The sequence below is a fragment of the Thamnophis sirtalis genome, unplaced genomic scaffold (genome assembly GCF_051295495.1).
Source record: "Thamnophis sirtalis isolate CommonGarterSnake01/CBP01778 unplaced genomic scaffold, rThaSir2_p1.2 scaffold_12, whole genome shotgun sequence".
Taxonomy (NCBI): domain Eukaryota; kingdom Metazoa; phylum Chordata; class Lepidosauria; order Squamata; family Natricidae; genus Thamnophis; species Thamnophis sirtalis.
Window position 1 is genome coordinate 52,835,336 of NW_028261392.1, and position 19,571 is coordinate 52,854,906.

At 39.0% G+C, this 19,571-nt stretch overlaps 1 protein-coding gene across 1 annotated transcript in view; it reads right to left on the reverse strand.

Annotated features, from left to right (window-relative positions):
* Positions 1-4,501: 4,501 nt before the first annotated feature.
* The window catches only part of ALDH9A1 (aldehyde dehydrogenase 9 family member A1), a 42,145-nt gene continuing 27,075 nt past the window's right edge, over positions 4,502-19,571 (reverse strand). The window contains exons 8-12 of the mRNA XM_087726551.1: positions 19,291-19,479; positions 9,665-9,752; positions 6,491-6,632; positions 6,085-6,197; positions 4,502-5,416 (exon numbers count right to left, since the gene is read on the reverse strand). Coding sequence (XP_087582677.1) covers positions 5,322-5,416; positions 6,085-6,197; positions 6,491-6,632; positions 9,665-9,752; positions 19,291-19,479 — 627 coding nt within the window. The 3' untranslated portion in view covers positions 4,502-5,321. The remainder of the gene's footprint in view (positions 5,417-6,084; positions 6,198-6,490; positions 6,633-9,664; positions 9,753-19,290; positions 19,480-19,571) is intronic.

The following is a 19,571-nucleotide window of genomic DNA, read 5'->3' on the forward strand; positions in this document are numbered from 1 at the left end:
CCCCATGTAGAGCGCGTTGAGGGGATAGAAAGGGATCTCTTTAAATTGCTAAAACCTTGGAAAATAGATTCATGATTTAGAATGATCTTGACAGACTTGACCATTGGGTCCTATCCAACAAAATGCAATTCAATGGTGAGAAAAGTAAAGTCTTGGGCAAGAAAAACAAAGTGTACAGGTAGAGAATAAGTGGTACCTGGCTCAACATTAGTGACTGTGAGGAAAATCTAAGTGTTCTAGTGGAAATCCACTTAAGTATCTTGCTGCAACTGCCAAAAAAGCCAATGCCATTCTATGTTGCATCAATAGAGCAATAGTTTCAAGATCATGTGAAATGATAATACCACTGATAAGATCACATTTGAAATATTATGTCCAGTTCTAATCACCACAATATTAAAAAAAATGCTGGAATCCTGGAAGCATGCAGAGAAGATAAACAAACATGATAAGGGTTTGGAGGCAAAACTGTACAATGATCAATTGCAAGAAATAGGTATGTCTAAGTCCAGGGGTGACATGATAGCAGTCTTTCAGTACTTGAGGGGCTGTCATGGAGAAGGGGGGGGGGTCAACTTATTCTCCAAAGCACATGAGGCAGGACAAGGAGTAATGGCTGGAAGATTATTAGAGAGAAATCCAATCTAAAATTAAGGAGACGTTTTTGACAGAAGAACTATTAAACAGAGGAATGGCTTGCTTCTAGATAGTGCTCCACCATTGGAGGTTTTTAAGAAGAAATTGGGTGACTATTTGTCTGACATGATAGTGTCTTCTGCTCAAGCAGGGGATTGGACTAGAAGACCTCCAATATCTCTCCCATTCCTGTTATTCTATGTTCTGACCTTTCTCTTCATTAGACTAAACATGTAGTTTCCTTAGGCCAGGGGTCGGCAACCTGCGGTTCTGGCGCCTTGTGTGGCTCTTTGACCCCTCTGCTGTGGGTCCCTGTAGAACCAGTAAATTTCTGCAGTTTGGCAAACTGTCTGATCCCACCACTAGCTGGGCCCGCCCCTCTCTCCTCCCTTTCAAGTCATTCCTTGCCCGGCCTGAGAAGTTAAGGGCGATGACGGGGGATGGAGAAGTGGCTGGATCTCATCTCTTGCTGGATCTTGTGGGCACTTCTTTTGGCCCTTTTTGGTGCTGGGCTTGGAGAAAGCCAGAGCACCCTCGCGTGCGAACTTCAGTGGGGCCAGCCCCCCTTTCCCGCTGCCCTGAGCTTTACTTCAGCAACTGAGGCATGCCCAGCACCCATCAGCCAGTCAACTTGCCTGCTCCACACACTTTTGCTGTGCTTTGGCAAAGTTCATCTGCTTGCTTGAGGGTCTCCCCACTCGTGCCCACCCTTCCAGCCCCGCCACAGCCAGCCAAGGGGTCCTGTGAGGAGGAGGGTTTTCTTTGGGGTAACTACCACCACAGCTTGCGCATATAATAGCAATTTCTTGAAAGCTGCTTGACATTGCATAGTCCAATTCAGAGGCTTACCTGGCCTAAGTTTAACCTCTTCCTTTGATTTTAGGAGATTTGTAATTGGCAGTGCAATGCTTGCGAACGAGAGGATAAATTGACGATAGAAATTTGCAAATCCCAAAAAACTTTGAAGTTGCTTCGGGTCTGAGGAGGTGCTCACTCAGTGACAGCCTGGACTTTTGCTGGGTCCATCTCGATACCTTCGTGGGAGATATGGTACCCCAAATAATCGATCCTCTCCTGGTGAAATTCACACATAAAGACAATTTGGCATAAAGTTCAGTGGCCCAGAGTTTTTTGAGAACCAAGCATACCAAAGTCATGTGTTCATCATGTGTTTCCGTGTAGATAAGGATATCGTCCAGGTAAACCAACACCCCTTCGCACAGGTGCTAATGGAAGACTTCATTTATTAATTGCATGAAGACTGCTGGCGCCCCCTGCAGTCCAAACAGGAGTACTCTAAACTGGAAGCATGCCAAAGGGCAGTTGAAAGCAGTTTTCCACTCATCTCCCTCCTTTATTCTGACTCTGTAGTATGCTTCCCTTAGGTCCAACTTCGTGAAAAATTTCCCTTTACCCAACTGGGCCAACATGTCCTTCATGAGTGGCAAGTGGTAAATGTTTTCCATGCAAATCGCATTTAGATTTTTATAGTTCATGCATAAACGAAAGGAATCATCTCTCTTTTCCCTGAACAACATGGGTGCAGCCACCCATGGCCTAGCCTGTTGTATGAACCCCCTTTTTAAATTTTTGTCAATGAACTTTCATAATTCCGCCATCTTATATGGGGTCATCAAATAAATCTGGGGCTTAGGAAGTTTTTCCTCTGGGAGGATTTCAATACTGCAATCAGTGGTGCAGTGGGGGGGGTAGTTTGTTGGAGGCCCTTTCACTGAAAATCTCCCTGAGGTCCCAATATTCTTTGGGGATTTTCTCTTCTCCTTCAATCTTTTCCTGCACTGCGGCAGCTAGGTTCATTTCAGCATTGGCTATGTGGGACATCCTCCCCTTCCCCTCAGTGGGTTTAGCAGAACGAATGCACAACCACCCTTTCCTCCAGTTCATGTAAGGGTTCCATTTCTGTAGCCACGGTAATCCCAGTATGAGGGGCCGATTCATCCCAGGTGCCACAATGAAACTCAAGGTTTCTTGGTGATCCCCCATCCACATTTCTATTGGTTGTTATAAAATGGGCAGGGGCACCTCCAGCGATTGACCCATCCAGCTGGCAAAAGGCAATGGGCACTTTCAATGTCCTCAGTCTTAAACCCATTTTCTCCATCACCTCCAGGCTCATTACACATCGGGCGCATCCAGAGTCTAAAAGGGCCAGCATCTTCCCCTGGGCTCCAGTTGATGGCACTTTTAATTCTACTGGGATAGTCATGGGGCCCGATCAGGGGCTCACTGAGTGGTCATCATCTGAATCAGTTTCACTTTCTCCCGCAGAAGAGGAGGGTTCCTTCTCCTCCTGGCTTGGAGGAAGGACATCAGCACGTTCCACGCCTTCCAGGGCAATTTCACAGCATCTCTCTAGTTGCCAGCTAGGTTCCTCCCTACCAGCCGGGGTCAGTTATGGGCTATGTCTAGCATAGCAGTTGGGCTCCCAATGCACCTCCTGTCCTGCTTTTGGTGCCTCCCCAGACGGCCCCCATGTATGCACAAACAGCTCACGAAACTCCTGTGTGTACTCAGCCTCAGGCCTCACTTCCTGGGTTAAGGGTTTCATCCTGCTTTTCACCTTTAGATTTAGGAGAGGGTCATCAAAACGTTTCCTCAGGGCAGTCATAAACCCCTTGTAATCCCTCAGCAGGGGAGAATTATCATTAAGCAAGGCTACCATCCAGGCGGCCACTTTGCCTCCCAAAGCCATGTAACACTTCTCTCTTTGGCAACTTGCGATAAGAAATCCTCCACATACTCTTGCATGTAATCCCAAACTTGCAGTAAAAAAAAAAATCAAGTTCTTTGGGATCTTCTCTGTACTTCACTCCAAGTGCAGGTATCTGAGGCATTTGGTGCCTTTGGGGGATTTCCCTCCTTCTTGGGGAGCTTGAACTGTTGCTGCTGCTGTGGCCCCTCCCTCTTGCTCAGCTCCGGTAGCTGTTCTGTTTCAGGGCTAACCAGGTCTTCTGCTCTGCCCTCCGCCTGCTCGGCTAATCCACTCTCTCTTTCAGCAAGACTTACATGGATGCATCATCGTTCCCAAGCCTCCTGAAGGAGGTGTAAAGCATAGGTCATCATGAGATTCTCTCTTTCAGCTGCCTGCCAGTCATCCTCTGGTTTTCGGCTGGTTGTGACCTTTGCCATCGTCTTCTCCTGCTTGTTGCAAGGGTTAGGCATTTGGGTGCTCCCCCCACGGAAGCTTTTAACTCCGAGATGGGTGTGAGGTGTGATCTTGCTTAATGTCAAGCATGCCTCCTTCAATATCCAAGAAAGGAGAATCTCAACTCCATTGTTCATAGAATTAAAATACTTTTACTGGTTATGAAAAGATAGCAGTGAAAGTAAAGCAAGATCTGAGCCAGGAAGGCGTGAACAAATACATATCAAATGACAACCCAGCTCCTCCCTCCAACGACCCCACCCCAGTGTCCAATCTGCAACTCCCTTAGGTATCATGTAGGGTGCATCTCCAAAAGGCATCATCAGGTTGGTATGCAGGACAGTTGGCCTTGGCCAAGTCCAAACACCGACTACCAGCATGCGCAGAAGATGGTAAGAATAAAACTCCCTTTTCCATTCACTCCTATATCATTTATTCCCATCCCAAACACCATGCCCCCACCTTCCCTGTTTCTTATGCAGCCAATAGTAAGGAAGCAAAGCAGAGGCTGACATGGTGCTTTGAAGGTATACAATCTCCTTTACTACAGTTCTACTAATATCAAAATAGTAGTTAATTATTCAGAAATTAGCAGGTTTTGCTTCTAATGGCAATGCTTAAATCAATCCATATATTAAACATTTTAAGGGAATTATGAAACTGTCTCTCACTTAGGAAAAAAATTCTGACTTCTGACCATCTCCTTCAACCGTTTTTTATTTTTATAAATCTGGAAAAAAATGTCATTTGCATTCTCCTGGAATCAATAGTCCTATTTTTGCATAACCAGAGAGAAAAGAATATATAACACAAAATCTTGTTTTTATTGAGACAGTACAGATTTTGTCCCAGTAAAGAGAAACCTAGCTTTGAAGGATTGATTTTCCAGTCATTTCTGAAAGGTAGAATCACCTCTTTGTAATTCTATTTTAACAAAATGCTTCTGTGTTAAAGGGGCTTAATTAATTTCCTATCAAATCCTCCTATCCCTTAAGGCATAACCCATCCCACACATTGAGAACGGCTAGAATATTTGTGTATCTCATGTAATTTTATGCATTCAGTGCTCAGTATCGGAACCTTTATTTGCTCAAACTGCATTATATAAAACTGCCTACCTAGAGTAGACAGTAGGAATACAATCAACCTCCTTTGTGCAGCGATGTTTAGTTACTGTTTCTGGGTAGTGACAACTGAGATCAATAGATTGGGAAATATAAGTTATCATAAGGACACTTGTCATATGATGCTGAGACTCTGCTCTACTGTGCTTAGGTCAGAAAACTTGGCAAGAGGTGTCAAGCAATTATTTGGGACTGGTTGCAAAAAATCTTATAGCCAGTGATTCTTCTTTTTCTCCATTATGTACTTTCAAGAGAAGAAAGGAAAAAAAACAATGGAATTCAAAGTAGTTGTAGGGAAACAATGATGTAATCAAATGCTGCAAAGATCATTTCCAGCTTCTGTTGTACATAGCATCTCAATAGTATGCTAACCAGAAGCAACTATACCAGAGGCATTAGAACACTGATTCTACATTTCCCATTTCCACAAAGATTGTCTTCAGCTGGGAATAGTATTCAATTGCTGCTTTGCCATTCTCTCGTCCAAACCCTGAAAAGACAGATAAATTTATAAAACTGTAACCATCTGCTCTAAAAATTTGCAAACAATGCATCAGAGAATGAGGAATCTGTTGAAACAAACTTAATAGTCTCATTCTAGAAGTGAGCAAAACTGATTCATTAGATTCCTAATTATAAATGACAAATACTTCAAATATAAATCAAGCATTTTACCTCACCCACTCAGCAGCTAAGAGTCTATAGTTTACAAATCACACATTAATTTAATACCAGTTTTTCTTATCTGTTTTAATTAAAAATGCCATGTATACATTTTTCTACTTAAGAGAAGTTTCTTTACAGCCTGTATGTAGAAGTTATCCTTACTAAATGGATTTGCATCCTTCTTCCTAAAATAGGTTTACATAAGTAGGTAGGTCCCGTATCTTGTTTTAAGTAAATTCAACTTCTTTTTGAAATAAAAAGTTTTCAGAAAGAAGGTGAAATTATCATGAGAAAGCAACAAGTCAATGGCAAATCTAGCTATCACTGCTACTGTAAACTGGGTAATAAAGTTCTGCTGCTTTAATTGTGTACAATGAAATTGTGAAATTTAGTTTACAATCCAATTTAGGGTAATTCTTCAACTTTTGCCAAGTATCATATAAGCAGCTGTCAACAGCCAAAATATTACAGCAAAGTTGCTGAGTGAAATACCTGACATCTTGTATCCTCCAAAGGGAAGCTCCACAGGACTGACATTATAGTTGTTGATGAAGCACATACCAGCCTGGAGACCAGCTGCTACTCTGTGGGCACGCTGGATATCTCTGTAAAGCAGAATAATTTAAATTCACTCTTATTTCCCTAGTACTTTGTCCATCATTTATTAACTCTGGGACATGGCTAAGGATGTCTGCTATTTTAGTGAGGCATCAGAAAGTAAGGATAACACTCAGTTTATATCAAATGGAAGAACTATGCAGCAAACAGCTTTTTGCCATGCTCCAAGCTGATTGTCTGCTTCCAGCCTCACAGCTGTCATAATTGCCTTATGCATAGGCAGCTCAACTTGCCATAGCCATCTCCCACTTCTGAAATATATTCCCTTTCTTGATGGTACCTGGTGAAGACACCTCCTGCCAGGCCAAAACGGGTATTGTTGGCTCTCTCTAAGACCTCTTCTTCTGTGTCAAAGGGTAGAATAGACATGACTGGCCCAAAAATCTCCTCTTTTACACATGTCATGGTGTCCTTACAGTTTCCTGAAAGCAACACAGGTATGATCATACAATATTAAGAAATCAGTCAATCTGAATCTACATGAAATGAGAAGCACTACTTCAGCTACTAAGAACTAAGTAGAATTTTAGATTACTTTTTAAAGTTCCATTTGTAAGATCTGAGATAAACTTTTAAATTAAATAAAGGGCCAGAGCACATCTGTAAATAGTTAATTCCAAGTCCCACTTTAGAGTTTCAGTTTCAGTTTTAAGCATCTGATCATGAAGTCTGTTTTTAATGTCTAAAACATATTGGGTAGTATGCTCCTCAATGCAATTGGAAAACTGGATCTCTCTTTAACAAGCTTCACCCTTTCCTTCTTATCCTGCCCTCAGGTGCTTTGGAGAATAATTTGACCCCCTTCTTCCTGTGACTGCTTCTGAAGTACCAAGACAATTATCATGTCACTCCTAATCTTTCTCTTCGTTGGGCTAGACCTACCTAGTTACCTTAACCATTCCTAATGCAGTTTAGCTTCCAGACTCCTTTATATCTTCATTGCTCTTCTCTGAAATCTTTCTAGGGACTCAGCATCTTTTTTTGTAATGTGGTGAATAGAATTGGATGCAGCATTTCAAGTGTGGACTCACTAATGCAGTACAGAACAGTACTATCACTTATCATGATCTTGATGTTATCCCTCTGTTGATACAGCCCAGGACCTCATAGGCTTTTTTTGGGCAGTTGCAGCATACTCATACGGAACTGAACTGCATCCTGTTGGCTAAGGCCCTATGCTCAGTTCTATCAACTGAATCATGAGTAACTTCTGAAATGTTAGCAATTCCCCCCAGCTTATTGCCTGCAAATTGGATGAGTGCCCCTTCAACTAGGTCATTTATGAAGATATTGAACAGCACTGGGCCCAAGACAGAACCTTGAGGTATGCCACTGCATATTTCACTCCATGTAGATGTAGTTTCAGCAAGTGTCCATGTAGATAGATGTAGTTTCAGCAAGTGTCTAATGAGTGTGGTTGGTCAGCCAGTTGTGAATCTATCTGGTGGATATAAATTGTGGCTTCTTTGTCAAATGCCTTCCTGAAATCTAAATAAACTATATCCACAGCATTTCCACAATCCTCTAATTTAGTCACTTTTTAAAAGGTGGCAATAAGGTTTGTCTGGTATGATCTGTTTTTAACAAAGCCATGTTGGTTTCCAGTAATATCTGTGTTCATTCCTAGGTGCTCGGTTAACTTTCCAGGATTTTCCCAGGTACTGACGTCAAGCTGATTGGTCTGTAGCTTCCAGATCCATTCCCCCACTCACACGTTTTGTTTTTGGAAGATTGGAACCACACCAGCTCTTTAAGATTGCAGCAGTAGTTTCCTGGTGTTCTAGGAGTTTGAAAAATTTTGTTCAGTGTTTTCAAGATCATGTCTGCCAGCTCCTTCAGAACCATCTGGCCCTGGTGATTTGCACTTTGCAATAACACTATTTGCAATAGTGAAAGGTAAACACCTAGAAGGCCTTTTTATTTTGGTTTCATATCTACTGGAGTTTTGGCTGCTTAAAAGTATTAGTGTGCTGTTTGAAGATTTTTAAGGCAAGGTGGATTACAATTAACAAGAAACATCCATGAAACTGAATATCTAACTTTGTGGACTAAAGACATTTGTGGAAATTTGGTGGGACAATCTGGATTATTAAGATCATTTGACAGAACATTCTACGAGGTGAAAGAAGAAAGAAGAAAAATGAAATAAGGCTTAAAAACTTGGAAAACATAGGAGGGTGCAAATTGGAAAATTTTAAGGACTATAAATTTAAGGGATTTTGAGCAACAGCTCCAGGTCTGTGTACATTTTATTAATACTGGTGTTTTTGGTGTTTCTGGACAACTGGGATATTAAAATTTTGGTGGAATATTGAGCAGTGATTAGTGTAGTATATCAGCACAAAATGTCTCAGCAGGGGAAAACAAATGTAATCTATAAGTAAATATTATTGATGTTTCAATGTATTAAGGAAAATATAACAAAGAATCATAGGGAGATGATGGAATTGATGCAAGATACTGTGAGATTAGGAAAACCCTAGCAAATAGCAATAGCAAATAAACAAAAAACTCAGAAAATACAGGAGATACCAGAAAGAGCTGAGGAAAGAATAGAGGTGATAATTCCAAAAATGATACAAGCAGACAAAGAGATGGAAGAGACATCAATAATCTCTAACACGAAAAAATAAAATATTTTTTGAAAATTCAAAAGATAAAAGAGAATAAAGAGAAAGATCTAAAAATAGGGGAACTGCAGATGGGTGCTAGATGGGTGAATCTAGAGATTCAACAGCAAGAGTCAGATGCTATGGCAGAGGAAATATTTAAATAAACATGATAAAAGATGTTACAAGATACCAGAGGAGAAGCAGGACAGATTCACCAAAAAGTTAATGAGTTGAAATTCTAAAAAGGGCAAGAGATGATGGATAGATATAGAATATTTTTAACATGGTGGTTATTCTATTAAGTGTTGGAAAAACAAGTAGAACATAGAAATTGGGAAAATAGTATTATGCATACTGAAATATAATAGAACATATTATAATTATATACACAAATGTTAGAAGTTGGAAAAATATGATTATGTATATTTAAATGGTAATATTATCAGAATTGTATGTAAAGTATGTTGACCCAGATAATACACTGTTCACCAATCACTTATGAATGTTAAAGAAAAAAATCATTAAAAATTATATATAGATAAAAGAAATGCTAAGAGTTACCCTGTGGTAAGATGGGTGGCCAATAAATTTAATAAGCAAGGTAAGTAAGTAAAGTAGGCTGTGGAATTTGTCAAATGCTTTACTGAAATCCAAGTAAACTATACCAACAGCATTTCTCTGATCCACTAATTTAGTCACTTTCTCATTTTAATTTAATCACTGTTTAGCACCATGTTATTATCTTGTTTTCACCTTACCCCTTTAGTTTAGTCTAGTAAGATCAAAGTTTTGACTATGGTTAAAAAGTAGTGCCAATGGCATTAATAATATAGTATCCATACCTAAGACACAAGGAGACATATAAAAGCCATTTTTCAGACTGGGATCATCTGGCACAAAGGCATTCCCTCCACACAGGACTTCTGCACCCTAAAAAGCGTAACAGAAGATAATGGCAGAAAACCACAATGCATTTTACATATAATTAGCAAAACTTTGCCAACCTATGCAGGAAGGTACCAAAACTTGAGTGTATGTAATAAAACACTATATTGGACAGAAGATTCTTTCTCTTGGTGCAATATCACTCTTGGCAATAATAGAAATGAATCTTCTCCTATCACATAATGTCGTATAAATGTTTGAAATCCAAATAGATTGGTTTGACATTTCACCAATGGAAGAAGCATGTGACTGACATGTTTCATTTTCTCATTTTTACTACAATAGAATAAAGCTACTTCAAAATATGTATGATCAGGATACTCAGCAGATTGCCTTCTATATTATTCTAAGTCAGTGCTTTTCAACCTTAACAACTTTAAAATAACCTGGAATTCCTTAGCCATTTTGTACAGTGCCCAGAGCTTGCTAGTTGGGGAGTTCTGGGAGTTTATCCATCTTAAACTTGCTAAAGTTGAGAAGCACTTACTTAAGTATTGTCAGCTCTTCCCTACAAATTTATTTTAAAAAGCAGCATATATGCTAGAGAGGTAAAAATAGACAAGGAACAAAGTGTATTTTCAGTTTTGTGATTAAATGAGCTCTGTCTTTTTGCACATTACTCTTAGGGACCATGTGAGTCTCAAAAATGGCCTGGAAAACGGCCTGAAAAATGGTCAAAAAACAGGCATGCGTGAGCTGGCCAGCTAGTCTTTGGGTTTCCGATGCTCAGGCGTGCATTCCAGTTTGGGCACTCAGTGCCGAAAAGGTTCGCCATCACTGCATTATACATTGATTTCATAAAGTGTCTGCAAGGGGTGGTTATAGGGAAGCAATGGCTGATAGTTAAGTTGCATTTCTTATGTCAGGGTTCCAAGTAACATCCCTAACGAAAGAAGACTCTTAGGCTTGAGTTTCTTCAAAGTTCTATTTTATTAGAGATGTCATATTGGCACATCTGGGAAAATCAGAACCTGAACATTTCCAGGTTTTCCCCACCCAAAAGAAAGTTCAAGTTCCTGCCCACATGCCCATCACATGATCCAATCAGGCACCATCCAAAACAGGAGATACCTCCCAATCACCTTATCGGAGATGCAGGGACAGATGATTCTGAGAAAGAATGTTATTATGGCTATACATCACCCACTCTCTATATAATCCCCAGTAGAAAATGTGGCAGTCCCAAAGATAAAAGATGGCTTCCAGGTCTGACAGGCTGACACCCCCCCCCCCCCTTAGCTGAAAAATGATGTATCCTGTAACAAGAGTAATGCAGGGGGTTAAGATTATCCAACTAACCCGCCCCCCAGGGAGACCCTTTGGCTTGTCAGGAAATTTGTCATGGAACTGCTTAACTAACCTGTCTGCTTTAACATCCCAACTCTTAACCTAGGTAGCTTCAGACAAAGGGTACCCTTTCTAACGAACTAAATATTGCAAACAGCCCCTATACAGCCTATAATCTAAAATTTTCTTCACTTTGTAATGGGTCTCTCCTTGCACCGCTATAGGAGGAGGAGGTGGCTGGGTCTGAGGTCTTAACCTAGAGCCAAGGGCTGGTTTTAGCAGGCTGCAATGAAAAATGGGATGTATTTTCCCTAAGATGTGGGGAAAGCTAAGCTGAACTGTCACTGGGTTAATTACTTTCACTATTGGGAATGGCCCCCAAAACATAGGTTTTTTGCTAGGCAGCCTCAACCATATGTATTTGGTTGACAGGAAAACGTTATCTCCCACATGGAAGGGGGTTGAAGCGAGTGGTGTTTGCCTGCTTCTTATATTCTTCTGCAGCTTCTGCTAGCACTTTCTTGGTATTCTCCCACCCCTTTTTCAGAGAATCCATCCACTCTGTTAAAGACATTTAAGAGTTCTCTGGGTAGTTTGGGCATGGGGACAAATTCCATGCCACTGGTAACTTGGAAAGGAGTCAATCCAGTGCTGCTATGCACTGCATTATTGTAAGCCACTTCTGCAAACGGCAACAGGTCGGACCAATTTTCTTGTTGGTAATCCACATAGCAATGGCTATATTGTTCCACTACTGTGTTTGCTCATTCTGCAGCTCCGTTTCAACTCGGATGAAAAGCCGAGCTAAGTCCTTGTGTGGACCTAATGGATCTCAGGAACTCCTTCCAGAATTTTGCCGTAAACTGGTCAGAGATGATTCCCTGGGATACTCCGTGCAGGCAGTAGATGTGGTTGATGAATAGCTCAGCTAACTTCTTTGCTGAAGGCAGTCCAGAGCAAGCAGTGAAATGTGCTTGTTTGTAAAATAAATCAATTACTGTCCAGATTATAGTGTTCCCCCCACTTTCTGGGATCTCAACTATAAAGTCCATTGCGATTTCTTCCCAAGGTCTACTGAGGCTTGCTACTTGCTGAAGGAGCCCAGGGGTTTTTCCTGGTCTCGTTTTCATGGCAGCACAGTGTGGCTGTAAGCTTGTCCTGGCTGAGGTCTGGAGGCCACCTGCCTTGGCCTCTGGTGGTGACTTGCACTGCTAGTTGTGCATGAGGATGATGGCATGGACTACTTCCTCCTGCCAGTTGTCAAATTGCGGCTTTCTTGACAAGGTATCAGCTAACAGGTTTTTTCCTGGCAGTATGTACTTCAGTTCAAATTTGAATTGTCTGAAGTACTGTGTCCAGCGGACCTGCTTGGGAGACAATTTTCAGGTTTTTTTCAGAACTTCAAGGTTTTTATGATCAGTCCAGATCTTGAAAGGCATTAGCCCCCCTTCTAGAAAATGTCTCCATGAGAGCAGGGCCCAGCAGGCTGAGTAGGCTTCTTTCTCCCAAATTGCCCATCACCTCTCAGAGTCCGTGAGTTTTGGGGATACAAGGCAGAAGTTGTCCTTTTGGATCCTTTTGAAAAAGCACTGCTGCCACAGTTACATTGCTTCCGTTTGCCTGTATTATGAATTGTTGCTTTGGATCCGGGTGTTGCAACATTGGCTCTTGGACAAAGAGCTTTTTTAACTTCTCAAAGGCTTTTTGACAGTCCACTGTCCAAGCGAGTGGTTGGCTTGGCTTTTGCTTCACCAGCAAGAACCCCATTTTCAACAGTTCTGTTAGGGGCAGAGTGACCCACAAAAGCTGGGATAAATTGCCTGTAGAAGTTGGCAAACCCCAGGAAGCTCTGAAGTTGTCTGTGGGTGTGTGGGGGTTGCCAGTTGAGCACAGCTCTTACTTTCCCCTGGTCCATTTCCACCCCTCCACTGGATATCCAATAGCCTAGATAATCGAGGGAGGTTTTGTGCAATTCACATTTTGACAGTTTCACATAAAGTTTGGTGGCAAGGAGTTTCTTCAGTACTTGCCGTACCAGCTTTATGTGTTCTTCAAGGGTCTCACTAAATATGAGAATGTCATCTAGGTAAACAAGGACCCCTTTGTAGAGGTGCTCATGCGGCACTTCACTGATTAGTTGCATGATGCTGTGGGGGCTCCCTGCAAGCTGAACGGCATGACCTTAAATTGGAAGCTTCCAAACAGGCAGTTGACTGCAGTTTTCCATTCATCATCTTCTTGGATTCTTACGTGGTAATAGGCTTCTCTTAAGTCCAATTTGGTGAACAACTTGCCCTTGGACAAGTGATTCAGCATGTCCTTCATGATGGGAGGGGATAGGCATTCTTCACGCACACTGCATTAATTCCACGGAAATCAAGGCAAAGTCTCCCCCCCCCCAATCATTTTTTTCTTTGAAGGGTACCCAGGCTGCTATTTTGGACTACAGGGGATATAGAGGGGGCATTTATTTATTTATTTTGCAGTATTGAATGGGAATAAAGAGTTGAGACTTATTTTGTCCCTTAAAATCACCTAAAGCCAAAAAAGGTTCCACTGCTCATTCAGGTAATACCATGACTTTATCAGCCACATGAGTTGCAGCCCTACAGTGTAAGTTAATCTGCTTATTTAATGCTTATTTAACATTACTGTCTTAAATTTGTTGAATATAGGTTGATGAGGCACACCACCTGACTATAAAATGTTTTCTCTATGGTAAATGCTGCTCAAATCTGAGTTCTTCCGCAATAAGAGATAAAAACACTAATATAAGATCTACCATTAAGCATGCCAAATTTTATTCCAGATGTGGTTTGTGCTCATTATTATTTTAAAAAAAAATTCTAAATTTTATTTACAAACATGTAAAATACACACAAACAAAACTTAGGTATATACCACATTTACACAATACAATACGAACAGGAGCTTCCTGTTCTTTCTAATAGCAATTCCTAATTGATATCACCCACCTTATATTGTTTCCCCTTCTATTATATTTCATTTGCATTTCACCATTCTTAACCCTCTTATCTTACTCATCTGTCTGCTATATTGGCTGATTACCTCAAGTAAATTTAAACCACTTGGATACATATATACATATGTGTTAATTCTCCTTAACTACTATTTTTGGACTTTGTTGTCTTCCTTCATTGATCCTTGTTTCTTTCCTCCATCCATCTATACTATTTATCCCTTATCTGGTAATATTCTGTTTCTTCTTTTCCCTGGATTTCTTTTGTTAATTTGTCCATTTCAGCACAGTCCATAACCTTTCTTATTATTTCATCTTTGCTTGGAATTAATTTCTTTTTCCATTTCTGGGCAAAGGCAATCCTCGCCGCCATAATTATGTGTAATATTAAATACTGAATTTCTTTTTTATATTTTGCAGTCATTATTCTTAATAAAAAAACTTCAGGTTTCCATTCTATTTTAACACCTGTTATTACCTCTAGCCACTTTTTGATCCTTTTCCAAAAAATTTTAGCCTCCTCACAGGTCCACCATATGTGGTAGTATGTTCCATATATTGATTCATATTTCCAGCATTTTGGGGAGGTATTTGTTGAGATTTTAGCTAACCTTGTTGGTGCCAAGTGCCATCTGTAAAATATTTTGTACTGGTTTTCCTTGTATGCAACTGATAGTGTCATTTTTAAGTTTGTTCCCCAAAATTTTTCCCATTTATCCAATTCAATATTATAGCCAAAGTTCTGTGCCCATTTTGTCATTTATTATTTCACAATTTCCTCTTCCATTTTATGCTTCAGGAGAAATTTATATATTCCCCCTATCATCTTTTTATCTGAGCTGTGAATTATTTTATCCAATTTGTGTGGTTCCGTTTTGATGTCATATATTTTAGTATTATTATTGTGTTTAGTTTTGATTTGCAAGTAGATTAGCCATTCAATTTTCATGTTTTGTTCTGCCAATTTTTCAATTGTTTTTAAATTTCCCTGTCCATCAATTATGTGTTTGTATCTTAGCATTTTATTCATATCTATAAAATTTGAATGAATCGTCCTTTCTGTCGGTGATAGCCAATTCGGGATTTTCACATAGTGGATTTTTTTGATTTTAAGCCATTTTTGCAATAACGCTCTTCTGATTAAATGTTTTTGAAAGTATTTGTGAATTTTATTTTTATCATCCCATAGAAATGTATGCCAATCTGCTTGCAAATCATGGCCTTTTAAGGTCAAAATTCTTTTATTCTTTAGCTCTATCCAATCTTTCACCCATGTTATTTTTATTGCTAATGTGTATAATTCCCAATTTGATAATGCTAAACCTCCCCTCTCCTTGCTATCTTGCATTGACTTTAATTTAATCCTCGCTTTTCATCCTTGCCAAATGAACCTAGCGGTTATTTTGTTTAATTCTTGAAAGAAAGTTTTATCCGGGTTAATAGGTGCGGCTTGCAACAAGAATAAGATTTTTGGTAAAATATTCATTTTGACTGTGGCTATACATCTCATTAGTGATAGCTGAATATTTTTCCAACTTTCTAAATCTTTCTTTATTTGTGTCACTAGTTTATTATAATTATCGTCCTTAATTGTGGAACATTTTGCCGACACCCAGATCCCCAAGTATTTCACTTTCTTAGTTATTTGCATTCTAGTTGCTAATTCCAGTTCTTCTTGCTTTTTTGTCATATTCTTGATTATCATTTTTGTTTTGCCTTTATTGATTTTTAATCCTGCCACTTGGCCATATTCTAATTTTTAAATTAATTTCAGACTGGATTCTAATGGATCCTCTAGAACAAATACTAAGTCATCGGCATAGGGTTGGGCCTTATATTCTTCGTTTTTGAGTCTCAAACTTTTTATTCCCTGGTCCTTCCTAATTTCATTTAATAAAATTTCCAGGGTTAATATAAACAGCTAAGGAGAGAGGGGGCATCCCTGTCTGACTCCCTTTTTTATTTCAATTTTCTCTATTAGTTCTCCGTTCATCAGAACTTTGGCTGTCTGACTGTTGTAAAGTTTTTCTATCATTTTTGTAAATTTTCCTCTGAATTTCATCCTGTCTGTTATTATAAATTTCCAAATTACGCTGTCGAATGCTTTTTGTGCATCAAGGAAAATCAGTACCATTTGTTTTTCTGGATGCACCTCGTAATATTCTATTATGTCTAGGATGACTCTCATATTATTTTTAAAGTGTTTGTGAGGTAAAAAACTATTTTGGTCCGGGTGTATTCGTTCATTTAAAACCTGTTTAATTCTTCCTGCCATAATTGCTGCAAATATTTTATAATCGGAATTTAGTAATGAAATTGGTCTGTAGTTTTGGATTCCTTGTAGATTGGTTTCTTCTTTCGGGATTAGCAATGTTATTGCTTCCATCCATGATTCAGGCATCTTGGCTTTTCCTAAAACTTTGTTAAACATTCTCACTCCTAGTTCTTCCAATATTATTTGATTATATTTGTATAGCTCAACCGATATTCCATCTGGTCCTGGGGTTTTATTATTTTTCTGGGTTTTCAGGACTAATTCCACTTCGGCTAACGTTATTGGCCTGTATATCGCCTCCCTTTGTTCTTTTGAAATTGGTGTTATCTTTTCTGTGTTTAAATAATTTTTATCTTGATTTCCTCCATACTATCTTGCGTGTATAGTTTTGCAAAGTATTTATGAATAATATGCTTCTTTTCTTCCGCTTTGTATTGAATTCTTCCCTCATCATCTTTTAATTGGTATATCATCCTTTTTTCTCTTTCATTCTTCAATCTGTATGCCAGCCATTTTCCAAGTTTGTTGGCTTGTTCAAAGTAATTTTGTCTAGCTGCTTTAATTTTCTGTGCTAATTCCTTTTGAGTTATTAAGTTGATCTTATGTTTTATCATCTCTCTTTTTTCTTTTTTAATTTTATTCTTTGGGTCTTTCTGTAGTTCAGGTTTGGCTTCCATAAGTTCTTTTTGCATACATTCTTGTTGCTCTTTTTGTTTTCTAGTTCTTCTCGCCATGTAGGCAATCGTGAGGCCTTGTGTCTGCTTTCATAGTGTCCCAGAGATTTTGAATTGAGGTGTCTTCCTTTTTATTTATTTTTTTAAAAAGTTTTAATTCTTTCTCCAGCATTTGAGTGTATTCTATTTCATTTACAATATTTGAGTTCATCATCATCTTTTTCTTCTTTGACCTTTCCATCTTAATTTTATTGGATTATGATCTGCCCACTCATTTGCTTCTATATCTATTTCGTCTAATTGATTACATAGACCAGATGAAATCCAGGCCATGTCAATTCTTGATAGGGACTGGTGGGGATTCGAATAAAAAGTATATTGCTTTCTTGTTTTGTGCCTTTCTCTCCAAATATCATGTAGTTTATATTCCATTGCCATCCCAAAAAAGGGTTTGGGTAATGTATTTTTTTTGTTTTATTTTTATTTTTGCTTTCATAGTCCATTTTTTTTATCCACTACTGCATTATAATCCCCAATTAAGCAAATATTTTCATATTCTAATTTGTTTATTTTGTTGTGTAGTTTCCTATAGAATTCCTCGTTTCTTATTTGTTGCATATATGACTAATAATAATATTGGTTTTTCTGTTGTCTTTAATTCAATCATTAGCATCCTGCCTTCTTCATCAGAGTAGACTGCTTTGGAGTTTACTTTTTCCTTTATATAGGTTGCTATCTCTCTTTTTTTTTATCTGTCAGTGCTGTATATAATTTCCCTAATTTTTTGTTTTCCAGTAAATTCTTATGTTCCCTTTTAATATGCACTTCCTGTATACAAATTATATCCGCCTTCAGTTTCTTAAGTTTAAAACATCTGCACTTTTTTTTTTTGGTGCGTTCAGTCCATTCAAGTTTATCGAGATAATTGTTATTTCCTGGTCCATCTTTAGATGGGGTGTTTTTTGTTGCTTCTGGTTTGTATCTGACTTTTCCCTCTCGCACTGTCCCTTTCTGCTCTCTCTTTCTTGCCTGTTCTTCTTTCCTGTTTCTTTCCTTGTCTTCTGATGTTTCTTCCTCTTGACTTCTACTTTCTAAGTCCCCTTTACTTCCTTTTTCTTCTTCCCATGTGCAGTATTTTTCATAGAATTCCTGCGCTTCTTCTATATTCTCTATCTTATATCTTTTTCCTTGCCAAGATACCAGTACCCCTTCTGGTGCCAACCATCTGTACATTATTCTGCTTTTATTTAACTGATTTGTTAAAAATTGGTATTGTCCATGTTGTTCACGAATTCTCTGTGGAATCTGTTTAAGCGTGATCAACTCTTTTCCCTGTAATGTAATCGTCCGTTCTCTGGTTTTTTTGTACACTTCGTCTCTAGTTGTTTTTTTTCACTTGGGAGCCTATGTCTTCTGGCATAATTAGTATGCACATGGTAAGCTTCATCGATGTCCCCTCTCAACTCTTGTTCTTTTCTCTGTAGAATTTCGGTGAGATTTTGATCATTTTTCCTTTTAGGTCTTCCTCCTTCTCTTCCGGTATGTTTTGGAATCTTAGATAAAATGAAGCTTTTTTGTTTTCAAGGCCGATTATTGATAACTCTAATTCTTTATTGACTTATCTATATTTCAGCTCCATTTTTTCCATCTTCTGATCTGTTTGTTCTATTTTTGTTTCAATGTTCTGGATTTTCTGTTCGTTGATTGCTAAGGCATTCTGTATCCTTTCAATTTTGTCATCCATGTTTTTGATATTTCCTTTCAATTCCCCTATTTCATTTTTCATTTCTTCATCATTTGTAGTCGTCACTTCTTGGTTTTTTGTCAATGTCTCTTGTATCATCTGGAGCATCAATTGCATACTCTGCATTGTTGGTGCTGGTCCCGTTGTTCCTACCATCGTTCCGCCTTTCTCCAGCTTATGTCACCATTGATTTTCTTGCGGTCAGTTAGTACAACAAGTCCAGTGGCAAAGGCAAAACAAAGGGTGGGTAAAGAAGCCCTCTAATTGTTCCAAAACAATTCTCCCTCTACTGTCTCCAGTGTCGTTCCAAGTAGAATAAAATACTGTGCTCATTATTTTTAGCCACCCAATTATAGTTTGTTAAACATATGCATCCAGATCAGATTTTTCAATGAATAGCCATAAACGTTTCAGACACATAAAAGCACCTTTGTTCTACCTTGAATACTCAATTTTGCACATATGATGGCTGTATGATGTTCTAGCACCTCATGTGGCAAATGAGTGAAGCATTTTCAGTAGCCCAATCCCTCAGGATAAAGCTCAGTAAACATAATGCTCACCTGCTCCTTTGCTTGTTTAACAAAACTCAAGACCTTCTCCAGGTGTGCCTTGTTAATAAGTGCTCCCATCCTTGTATCTTGCAGCAGGGGGTTACCAATTTTGATGTTCTGAGTCTGTTTCACAACTTCTTTGGTGAAGGCCTCCAGGGCTGATCGTTGTACATACACCCGAGTACCATTGCAGCAAACCTGAGGCATAGAGAAAGGTTTAAGAAAGAGCCCACTTTCAGAATTGACAGGCTCAGAATTAATCTGTAACTACCAACTTACAGACCACCATT